The sequence below is a fragment of the Danio rerio genome, chromosome 11, assembly GCF_052040795.2.
Source record: "Danio rerio strain M-AB ecotype USA chromosome 11, GRCz13ab, whole genome shotgun sequence".
Lineage (NCBI taxonomy): Eukaryota > Metazoa > Chordata > Actinopteri > Cypriniformes > Danionidae > Danio > Danio rerio.
The window spans coordinates 40,358,335-40,370,679 of record NC_141031.1 but is presented as its reverse complement, the minus strand read 5'-3'; the positions used below and the strand labels follow the sequence as shown (position 1 = coordinate 40,370,679).

The 12,345-nt window shown below is 36.3% G+C and overlaps 1 protein-coding gene across 2 annotated transcripts in view; it reads left to right on the top strand.

Annotated features, from left to right (window-relative positions):
- bsnb (bassoon (presynaptic cytomatrix protein) b) overlaps positions 1 to 12,345 on the top strand; it is a 178,382-nt gene that overhangs the window by 146,132 nt on the left and 19,905 nt on the right. The window contains exon 4 of one of the 2 annotated variants that reach the window (XM_087274037.1): positions 11,815 to 12,018. In XM_087274037.1, the coding sequence (XP_087130163.1) occupies positions 11,815 to 12,018 (204 nt within the window). Of the gene's footprint in view, positions 1 to 11,814; positions 12,253 to 12,345 lie in introns of both variants that reach the window. The other variant, XM_087274036.1, reaches the window with a different exon arrangement.

Sequence of the window (12,345 nt, the reverse complement as noted above, 5' to 3'; positions counted from 1 at the left end):
AACCTCCAATAGAATATATTAATTTAAATGTGAGATTTGTGAGGGGCGTACTCATATATGCTGAGCACTGTAAATATTTTGTCACAATAAATGCCATTGAATTAGAGTACTGGTTACTGTGAGGTTTTGAGAGATTTTTGATATGTTGCTATGCAGTTGTTAGGGTGTCTGGATTGGTTTCTAGGTGATTACCCCCAGGAACACACAATTCTAGTGTTGGATATGGCTCACATCATGGCGCACTTTTATGACCTGCCAAAAAGCATAAGTCCAGTATAAATAATAGCAGACCTCTCATCAACAAGACAAATAATTTGAGCTATCATTCATGTCAGTGCAGGATGAGTTGTGCTCGCAAAGTTTAATGCTCGCAACTTTGTTCAAATCCCTAAGCTTTGCAGCAACAGTAATGAAAATTATAGATCTTGATTTTTAAATGGCCTGGCATGTTTCATTGCTGTCTAATCGGATCCCTCTTATGTAATAATATGTTAGAAAAAAATATAATCTTATTTGGGTGTACTGTACTAAAGAAATCTCTGCTGCTACATCCAATCTGTTTAATTCTTTAAGATGCTCTGGTGCCTTTCTGTGGATTCTGCTTATGATCACAGTCTTGATTTCTGATACACAAAGCAGACAGCATGAGATTATGTAAGAGATTGTCTTATGTAAATCTTATACTGACTGTGATGAGCTAATTCAATTTGCTAGGCTGTAGATGGCTCTGTTTGCCTGGAATATATGCACCAATCAAAGCGGTTTTGACTGAAAAGGTCAGACCTGAAAAGTTAAATCACCAGGATTTTAATATTTCAATATTGAAATGAATCCCTGTGAATGTAATTAACATGTCAGCACTTTTGAACTAAAATGCACCATTATGATTACATTGCTCTTCATTAAGCTGTTCAAGCAGGCCCGGCTCCACAGTGAGGGCCTGTCCCACCCAATCAGGAGCTTGGTCCACTCTGGCTCCACATCAGATAACTACAATTTTTTGGGATGTGTTTAAAACTGAGAAAGCAGCATACAATGTGACCGTGATCTTTAAAAAAACATCTTTTGACAAAGGAAAACGTCAAAAACATATACTAATGTCTTAAACTGTTAATGTTTACTGTTGTGCTTAACAGTAGTGCAATACAATATTGACAATTCAGGATTCAATAATGAATATTGAATAAATATTAATAATTTAAGATGTTTTAGCGAGCAGGCCGACGCACACACATTGAGCGCTATGGTAAAGCATGCTAAATCCCATTTGTGCGTCGATTAAAACATATTAAATGTGAAATTAATGCTGAAATTTTTTTTTATATGCTATAGATCTGCTATTCAAAAATTTGCTATTCAAAAATAATAATTTACATATTGGCTCTGGTGCATTAAATAACAATTAATAATAATAATAATATTAAGATATTTTAAAAATCACAAAATATTGAAAAGGGTATGGAATGTTGATATTTTTTCAAGGTATCATCTTGAATTTGGACATTCCAGCATCATGACAACGTTAGTTACAGTTATTGTAGTCGTTATTACATGCATTAAAAGTAATATGGGTGATTCTATTGGGTGTATAATTGACATTTCAAAAGGTTAAGGAATAAAACTCAAAGAATTATTTCCAGTATCTTATTGAAAGTGTATTTAATCTTTTAGAAAGCTTTTGCCAAACATATATAAAGGTTTACTTCTTAGGGAACAAACAGTTTGTCAACTCTGTTATGGATAAATTTAGTAATGTGTAGACATAACAATAAATCATATAGCAAGAAAAATGCTTATGGTTAGTTACTATATTGAACTGAAGTGACTGTAACAATGCTAAATATATATATATATATATATATATATATATATATATATATATATATATATATATATATATATATATATATATAATTTATTTATTTTTTGGCTTACCTGGAATATCACTTGGCCCACCCTAAAGTTCCAAGCCGGCCTGAGTTCAAGTGACCTCTTGTATGTTTTTACTGCATTTATTGACTGATGCATCAAAGGTTTCGCCCGTTTCCACGGGTACAGTACGGTATGGGTTACCTTTATCAGGCTTGCGTCTGGTAATGGAACTAATACCATGGTGTACAACAGAAAGTTTCAGTCAATGTCAAAGAGAAAATCTGCTAAACTGATAAGCCCAAAAAAGATGCTATGGCTTTCACACCTGATGCGGAAAGCGCTGCGCTGTGCAATGAAACTTGAAATAATGAAAATTAATTTCAATGGCTTTTGATGAGCAAGAGTGGTTTATTGTCATGCCGACCAAAGTGCAAGAGCAGCAGAGAGCATCATCAACTACTTAATGCAGTCAAAGTTCAAAATAGCTCAATATTCCTCTCTGTGAATATTACGTAAACATTCTTGTCCATAGCGCCTTTCATACAGTGATACCGGTAAATATCTGTCCGGAACGACTTTACTGGTAAATTTAAAAAAAAGCGCTGTTCACAGAGGCTGTTCAATAGTGCTACTGTGCTGTAAATACAATTTTATTGTCAATAAAACGTAATTATTTTATTGGCTTCTGTTTTGTAAAATCAGTTATAAAATAAACTATTGAGCTAAATTTAAAAAGTCTTTTGAAATTAATTAATACAATTAATACGAATTATTACAAAGCATTTTCGGTTTTTGTTTTCAGCCAGGTGCATTCAGAATTTTCGGTTTCAGTTCCGTATTTTTATTTTGCTGTTTCATTAATGTATTTAGCCTAAAATCAAGGATTTAGCCTCTCCTTTCTGCAGCTATTCTTAGATCAATCGCTGTCAGAACACAAAAGCAGATATTTGCCATTCAAACTGTTTTCTTTGTTGCCTGTTTGGCTCTATGCATTGTTTTACGGTGTGTGCCTTTTAGTGCTCGATTTAGCTTTGCATGTGGCTGTGGAAATGAGAAACAGCAGGTTGGAAAGAGAGAGCATTCATTTCAACCCGCTTGACTTATAATGCTATTCTTATAATAATGCAAATGCATGTCGCTCTGTAGACTACTTAATGGCTACATAAAAATGCATCAAGCTTTTTCTTTGCAAATGCTGCATGCAAATCCTTCACAGTATTAGACTGACGTGCTACCTTAAATGTTGGTAGAGAGAAAGGGTGAATTTTTCTTGGCTATCGATATGAAAATGGCAGAGAAGCAACACCATCTGTGAAGATTTTTCTCATGCGGTTGCTTAATATTTGCAGTCAGTCTTGATACGTTCCTTCATATGAATCAATCTGCAGTCAAATCTAAAACCTTGCTTCATAATCCATGTGATCAATTCTAATAAACATACCTAATTGTGATAAATCCAAACACTCATACTTCTTTCTCTCTCAATCCCTCTGCTTGATGTGGGATTGATTGATTGTGTGGCCCGTGTGTTTTCCCCATGGGGTGTTGAACTGCAGAGTTTTATGTAAAGCACTGCAAATGCCTCACACCCACAATCTCTTCAGCTCAATCTTTTAAGAGCGCTGCACCTCTCTCTGACCTTCACTACGGGGTTTAAATGACTATAAACTGATATGCTAACACTCTTGATTTCATTTCTCCACCTCTGTTTTAGTTTGTTCAGCCATGTGCAGTGGTTTGTGAATAGAGACCGTAGCTTGGTGTGCTGTTTTGTTGTCATTATATTAATTTGCCTTTATTTTAAGATGTCCTTTTCCTCCAAACTGATTTCACCAAGTTGGATGTGTTCTTGGATTAACATGTTGATCCTGGAACAACATTCTAATCAGCCAGTCAGAATTATAGGATACATTTACAGTTTATGTTAACTTTAGGCTTAGGGTTAAGTCTATGCACTTCTACATGATTGTTTTCCAACCATAATTCCTCTATAGTTTTGGGAATTTACTGTTATGATTGGGTTTAGGGCTAGGGAATAGGTCTGGATTACATTATCAAACACAAATGATGGGTAACACTTTATTTTGATGGTCCGTTTGAGTATTAGGCTGTCTGCTTAATATCTGTTGATACTGCTCCTTCAACAGACATTTAACTGACTAACTTTGTAGGTACATGTCAACTTATATGCTAACCCTAACCCCAACCTAACAGCCTAACTTATAGTCTAATGAGAATTAGTTGCATACCTGTCAACCCTCCCGTTTTTTCCGGGATTCTGCCGTATTTTACTGTTCTATCCCGATATCATCACGTTAAGTTATTTTCCCGTATTTTCAGTCTTTCTCTAAACAGCCGAGCCTCACTATACGGAACACATACCACCAAACCACCAGGGGTCGCCCCTTGCTCTAAAACGTGAGTCTTCTGTGCTTTCGCTTTGTTTAGGAATGAAAACACTTATAAATAAATACTAAAAACGGCGCGATTCCATTTCCTTTTGATTACAGGTGCCGTCGCCCATCCTATACAATCCTAAAAACAGTCATATAATGGTGCATGACTGTCAGCTGACGTGCTCCATAGTGATAAACAGATGCTGTTTTCCAAACAGATTCTGTACACGCGATTTAAAGCGGAGAGAAAAAAGTCTGGCTTTTGGGTGCGTGTTTAAACAGACATACACACATAATTAATGAAAATAACATATAAGGATGTCGATCTTGGTGGGTTTTTTTTTTTTTCAAACACAACTAATTTCGTCTAAAATGAGCATAAAATGTAGGGAAAGCAGTCGAATGCTTTCATTATAACGTTAGATGTGTGCAGTTTTAAAGTGACACCTGTTATTTAATGTAATAAAAAAAATCTTAATAAATGAGAGATTCATTTGTTGCTCTTTAATCAGAATGGGTAAGTTATACAGTGGAGAAACGGCTAATGAGATTTGATAGCTTGATTCTATGTCATTATAATAGCTATTAATTTTAATAAGCTGAACTGTTTGCTAATGTATTTGCTGCTAATCTATGTATTAATTTTTCTTTTGGTAATAATAATTTTAAAACATATTACTGACTATTTAACTGTTTATTAACAATGAAACAGCTTCAAATGAACATATTTAGTAATTGGGGATGTATTTTTTTTTTGGGGGGGGGGGTGGCATAGGGGCTTATTATGGTGGGCATATCCCTTATTTTCACATCCCAATGTTGACAGGTATGATTAGTTGGCATGTAGATGTAATGTAACTTAAATTCAACAAACGCACCATCAAAATAAAATGTGGAACAGGATATAAATAGTTGGTGTTCAGATGCCAGCATTTTACACTTACAAAACAACAGATCCATCACTAACAGATCCATCACACCAGGTTCAAACCTTTCAAAAGTGAATACACACTTTGCAAGCCTGCTCTTTCAGGGCCTTGTTGGAAAAGTGGTTTATCACAAAAAGCAAAACAGTCATTCCTGCACCTGTTTGATGAAAATAAAAAGACGATATTAACTGGGAGCTCAAATCAGATGCACAGAGAGGAACACCGATACGCAATTAGCTAATTCGGGTCCTGTGGATTAACTAAATAATGCTAGCAAACATTTTTGTTGTTCACAGCAGTGCAGCTAATTGATGTCTTGAATATTATTTTGCAAATCATCTCACGTGGCCTTGGAAGACATTTTCAAACATTTCCTACTTATTTAGTTACTGTGTGTGAGTTTGAAACATTTTAATGCTGTTAACTGGCAATGTAGATGATTAGATACAGTAGCTGAAATGTTCAAACCATATACTTTCTATGCAGACTGACCTTTTTTTTTACTAGCATTACATTTGAAAAGATTCTGTATGATTAGGACAGGTATATACTATATATGCAAGGTCAGACATCACAAGTTACAACACACAATTGAATACATATTTTGCAGGCTACAGAAAATGAGGTAACCATTTTAATCACACTTTACATTGTGTAGGAAGGAGAAACACAGGATCTAAAGGAAGAAGAAACTGGTTCATACAAAATGTGTAACAGTTACTGACAAAGTACATGCATTTGTAGTATTTGCTGATTCTTCCTTTAATATAAAATTATATTAAAGATTATTGTATCAATCATCAGAATAATGGCAGGAAAAAAACAACACACGGTTGGCTACAAGGGGTGCAGTGGTTCAATCTACTCACAGTTCAGTATGTATCACGGTTTTAGGGTCACGGTTTTGGTATGGTTTGTGCTATGTTTAGAAAAAAAAAATACCTACAGAACGATTCAAAGAACAATAAGCATATTTATTGGTTAACAAACACCTGACAATGCAACAGCTTCACACATATGACTGTAGATCTGCATTTTCTCGCATTAATTTCTTTTCAAATATATTTTATTTAAAGTTTTTCACATTTTAAAGAACAAATCCCATATCCCTCCCATCCCAGCAAATAATAATAAATAAACATATGTGAGATGTAAATACATATGCACATGCACATCCACAACTCAGATTTGTAATCAGATATGTTAATCATATTCCTCCATGAGAAATCTATGCCTACACATGCCATCCACAAGTCCAGTCAAATATCTGCATATGTACATTACATATAGAGCATAAATACATATGAGTACAAATCAATACAAATAACAAGAGAAGAGGAACAAATGAAAAAGAAAAGGGATAAATAAAAATAATAAAAATTGGAAAAAAATTAATAGATAAATAAATAAATAAATAGGTTTTCAGACATATAAATACCTATAAATACCTAATTATTGAAAATTTGTGTTTTGTACGCATTGCTATGTTTCATGAAATCTTCCACACAACTCAGTTTTCAGTTTGGCCAGTCTGTAGACATTTAAAAAAGGGCTTCTTCTCGTATTAATTAAATTAAAGTAGGGCATTTTAAAAATTGTGTGTTCAAATAAATTGCTTTAGAAAATAAGCTTAATTTCCTCCTTTTTCCATTTTACATCTTGGCTCAACAGTCTCGACCAATTACGCAGATCTTAATTGTCAACAAATCTTAATAATTGAGCACTTTTAAAGTATTGATTATTTCTGTTTACATCAGGATTGTATTACCAAGGCAACAACACATTTTTTATGATTTCTATATGATTTTATCATGATTCCGTAGAGCTCTGTTATGTAAGCAAAGAGAGAGCATTCGGCTCTTCTCTCGTTATTCAGTACATCGAGAAGAAAATAGAGTGTATAGTGATCGGGTGTGAGAAGCACTGAAGTAACAGACCTGTTGTATGTCCGCGTCCATATGGGACACTTCTTGGTCTGTATACTGGCCTCGATCGGCCTGTAAGTGACCCCTGATCTAGGCTATCTATCGTCATATGTTATGTTTTTGTGCCTTTCTTAATTTATATAGAGTGTCTGTTAAAACTGAGTGATCTGGCCTCACCTGCGCATTTGCGCTGTATCTCCTTCACTTGCCATGCTGAAACGCACAGAAACTCCACACACACACACAAACACATGGACACGTGAGGAGACGTGATGTCAACCAACAGATTTACACACTAAGAGGTGATTGGACAGGTCTTCGCATGTGCAATGGAAGTGAAAGGTAATCGGAAGCGTAAAAAAGCAGAACAGCTTTGTTGCAGTTGTTTTTATTAACAAACCAATATTAATAATGCAGATTCTGAACCGTGGATCACAGAGCGCACTGAACCGTGGGAGGACAGCGGGATAAGTTATTTTTTTACTAAGAACCCTTGCATCCCTGTTGGCTATCCTGTAGTGTTGTTGTGAAAATGAACTTTAAACCTTTATTTCCCACAACCGCATGTCTGGCCATAGTAATCTTTGCGTCTTCTAGTGTCTGAAAGGAAAGGTTTACATTTTACTGGGTCCGGCAGTTCTTAATTGGTATCATTTCGTGTCAACATTGATACGAACAGGCGAAAAATCCAGACAAACGAGGAATCATAACGACTCGGAGTCAAATCTTTTATTAAAAATCTATATTTTTTAACAGTGCATTTTCAGATGTAACCCTCAGCTAAATGTTTTCATTCACTTAAAACTGTTACACACTGTCATTTTTATTGACAAAAGACATTGCGCATGAGGTTTTCATGCATTCCAAAACTCACAAAATATAACAGTAGTTCATTCATTCATTCATTCATTCATTTTCTTGTTGGCTTAGTCCCTTTATTAATCCGGGGTCACCACAGCGGAATGAACCACCAATTTATTTAGCACGTTTTTACGCAGCGGATGTCCTTCCAGCCTCAACCTGTCTTTGGGAAACATCCACACACAGAAACTCATACACTACGGGCAATTTAGCCTTCCCAATTCACCTGTCCGCATGCCTTTAGACTGTGGGGGAAACCGGAGCACCCGGAGGAAACCCACACAAACGTAGGGAGAACATGCAAACTACACACAGAAACGCCAACTGAGCCGAGGTTTGAACCAGCGACCTTCTTGCTGTAAGGCGACAGCACTACCTACTGCGCCACTGCGTCGCCTATAACAGTAGTATGTTATTCAAATTTTTGGTCAATTTTGGGAGCCTCTTTATTTAACCTGTATAGCCAAAGACCTCACGTTTAAGCTGAGCCAATTGGTTTTGAATGGAACTTCGTGCAACTAGCAGAAATCAGCCATTCTTCTAAATTTTGCCAGTCTCAGTTGCAGTTTGCACAGATCATTTGCTTTAGAATGGGAATTCGGTTGCAATTTTTCTTGGGCTTTCTTCATGAGCACACACTGCATTACCTCTGCTTCGTTCATTATGCTAAAAGCACACCTCACAAATGACTACACTCACACAACGTCCATCTCGCTTCAGCGCAGCATATAAAAAGCAGAAAGGCACAGATGGCAGAGCATTTTGTGAGCGTTGCACAAGCATTGAGTGAGCGCTGCACCTGTTTATATTTAGCTTCAGTGTGGAGCACTGGGGGGACGCAGAATCAAAAAGAAAAGGCATCTGTCTCGCATGGCGAAATCTTTCCTTTCCTCAGCCTCTCCCCAGAATTCATCCTGACCCGCTCCAGCAGTCAAGCAGAGCTATGCACATTCATTTTGTCAGAATTTTGTTAAAAGTAGAGCTGTTTACTTGGCACAAAACGTTTTTTTCTCTACCCACCAGTTTGGTTTTGGAAAATTTCTCCGGAAAGTATATGAATTTACAAGTTTACTCATATTTATAGGGTGTATTACTATTGATTTCTATGAAATAATCCTTTGTGTTTAATTGCAAATATCTTTGAGATGTCTAATGAGGCATCATATAAGGGCCAAAGCATCATTGGATTGGAATCTTTGTCTTTTTTAATAAGCAAGCACCCAAAACCATAACAAATGCACAAGTCCTTTACCATATTAGCCTAAAATCATTCAGAACAGCTATGTGCATAGTATTGCCTAGGCAAAATACAATACATTTGTATTGCGTTTACAGTATACATTTGTATACTGTTTAAGGCCAGTTTACATGAGTGAGCAATATGATGCAGGTTGTGACAGTTTACGCATGCTTATATCTGCACCAAATATGTACAAGCAGTTGCATCAGTGTACACTGAACAGAATGCTGTGAGGTGCAATGCTTGTTTATCAACCAGAGTCAAAAATCTCAGTGAAAAACAAAGCAAACAATCCAACACAGGCATACCTGCAGAACCCTATGCCAGGCAATGTGAAAGTCTGACAAGAAAATCGAGAAAAGATAGAGAGGACATCAAACTGAAAATGCATTTAGTTTTATATATAGAGCTAGGAGAACTTTTGTAGTTTATTCCTGCACTCATGAGACTAATTAAATGTAGCCAGAAAGGTTGTAATATACTGTGCAGTATATGCATACGGGTATTATCATGCTTCTTCAGGACAGTAGACATTAAGGGCCCTTTAATACACCCGGTGCAATAAGGCACGTGTTTAGCGCAGTTTGTTGCTATTTTCAGATTAGCGCAACCCTAATTTTTTTGATGTTTCGCGCCACTTTGTTTAAATAACAAATCCATTTGTGCCACTTTGTGGTCTCATGGGTGAGCTGGTCTAAAAAGAGGTGTGTTAAGGCACTTTGTTAAACCGTTGCTATTTTGAGGAAATGAAATAGACCGAAAGCTGGTCTAAAGTCCAGCGCAGAGCGTGTTATTTATGCGCCTATGTTGGTCCAAAATGCATGCACTTTGCCTAAAACACAGGATGTACAGCAATATACAAATAACTTTAAATATATATATAAAAAAAAGAATTAAAATGTTACAGAAATTAATATTTTCTACATAAATATAAAAGCCTTCATGTCTGGAGGCTTTATCAGTTTATTCATGACAATTTGCATTTGTATAGTGTTATTGTTATTAGCAGTATTATTTATTATATGCATATTTATATTTGTTTTATTAAAAACAAGTTTTGTCCACCTGTTGGGTTTTGGAGATGCATGCGTCACCATGTGGGGCATAAGAATAGGACATGTGTTTTGGATATAACTCCGTTTTTTGACCACACTTCCTTATTATTGTTCATTTATTCGTTTGCTGGAAATTAGTTTTGAAACGATTCTTTGCGCTTAACAAACTAAATTAAATATGTAGGCTAATAGATGTCTTCAGTGGAGTGAGTTTCCACCTTTCCTTACTCCACACAGGTAAAGGAGTGAAAGTAAACTTAAGAGAGAGTAAAGATGCCGAATAAAAAAGGCTCATTCTATATCCTCGTGCTGCAGATGGTCCGTTTAACGGTTGACTCGCTAGTGAAGCGTTCAGTTTTTTACTTACAAAGTTCGCCATGTAAATATTAAATGCGCCATGCCATGACACAACTGACTCTTAAAGTGAATGGGAGATGAGACTCTGATTGGTTCAATGCACGTTATGCTTAAAACACACCCATATCTAGGCCCACACGGAATCTGCACGCGCAGAATTCTGCAGATTTTGAGCAGATTTTGCGGAGAACTCCGCAGATTTCTGCAGATTTTTACCCCGTCATTAATTCTGCTTATTTGCTTGAGTAAATGTGTAAATCTGAATTTATTCAGTTTTTATTCAGTAATTTATTACTTTTTATCTCATATGTTAAGGTTTTAGTTATGATACTTCGCTGGATACTCCCAAAATAATTCCGCAGAAATCCGTCGGGGTGCAAAGCGTATTCTTCTGAAAATAGCAAACGTGGATCCGGACATACTCTTGATGCTTTTAGGCCATGCACTTTAGATTTTCCACCTAGATCATTAAAATAAAGCCCTAAATGTTTTAAAATTATCTGTAGGCTCATGGCTATTAAATATAATAGCATTCAGTAGATGGTCTATTGTATTATTGGCTCCACCAATGAAATTCAGTCTCTTATACTGTACAATCACTCTCTATAATCATTTTAGATATTACTCTCTGGGATTTATGAAGTCAGGTTCTTTATATTGCTGTTATGTTACTGTATGTACTGCAAAGTCAGTTTTTACAACATATATTTGGGAGAAATATGTTTGAAATAAGAAGCTAAATCTTTTAAATTATCATATACCTCTTCTAAATTTATTTCATGAAATACTGTAATATAAATGCTCAGAGGCCACCTTTATTTAGTGGAATCAGCCATCATTCTAAGCTTGGGTGTTTTACTGGACTTATCTGAAGGTACATAATTGTGTGTGTTAAACACATTGACTTTAAAGGGAGTCGGCAAAGCCTTTGAGAAAAGGTCACAGTCTTGGCCACAACCCAATTACACTTACTTGCTCAGCTTGACCAAATCCCTTTTGAATTACAATAGCAGTGTTACAAAGGCAGAGAGAGGAAGAGAGAATGTCAGTGAAGGATGAGTGATGTGATAAATTACATATAATCTGAGTATTGACACTTTCACCTTGTATTCAGTTGTATAGCCCTTTTTATCTTGATTCTTTCAAGATATTCATCGCATGTTTGCTTTCTATTTTCAGAAGAAAGAATGGCTGTGTTTGACATGCCAAACCCAGAGAGCAATGTCAGGGAGCTTAGGGGATATTACTCCTCCTGTGCCACCATCCGTTGGATCTCCCCGACTACCAGGCCCAGCCAATCAACAGCAGCAGCAACGAGGGTCCAGTCAGCAAGCTTCACTGAGACCAACTGGCCCTCAGCAGCAAAAGCCAGCTGGAGCCCAAGTAAGTGTTCCTTTCTCTCCAGTAAAACAAGGGGCACCACAATCCAAGGGCCCCTCTCAACAATTACCTGCAACTAAGACTGACACAAAAAAACAAGATCAAGGAAATAACAAGAAACAAGTTATGTCCAAAACAGAAAAAGATGGGGACATCAAAGCATCATCTAAAAAGGGAACATCGGATAAAAAAGATGAGAAGAAAAGTAGTGGCATACAGAAATCTAAACAAGATGACGTGAGTGGTCCTCTGTGTCCTCATCACCACTGTCTGTGTCTTTCATAACAGATCACTTCAACATTCTTTGATGGGAATGTTATGTGTCAAATA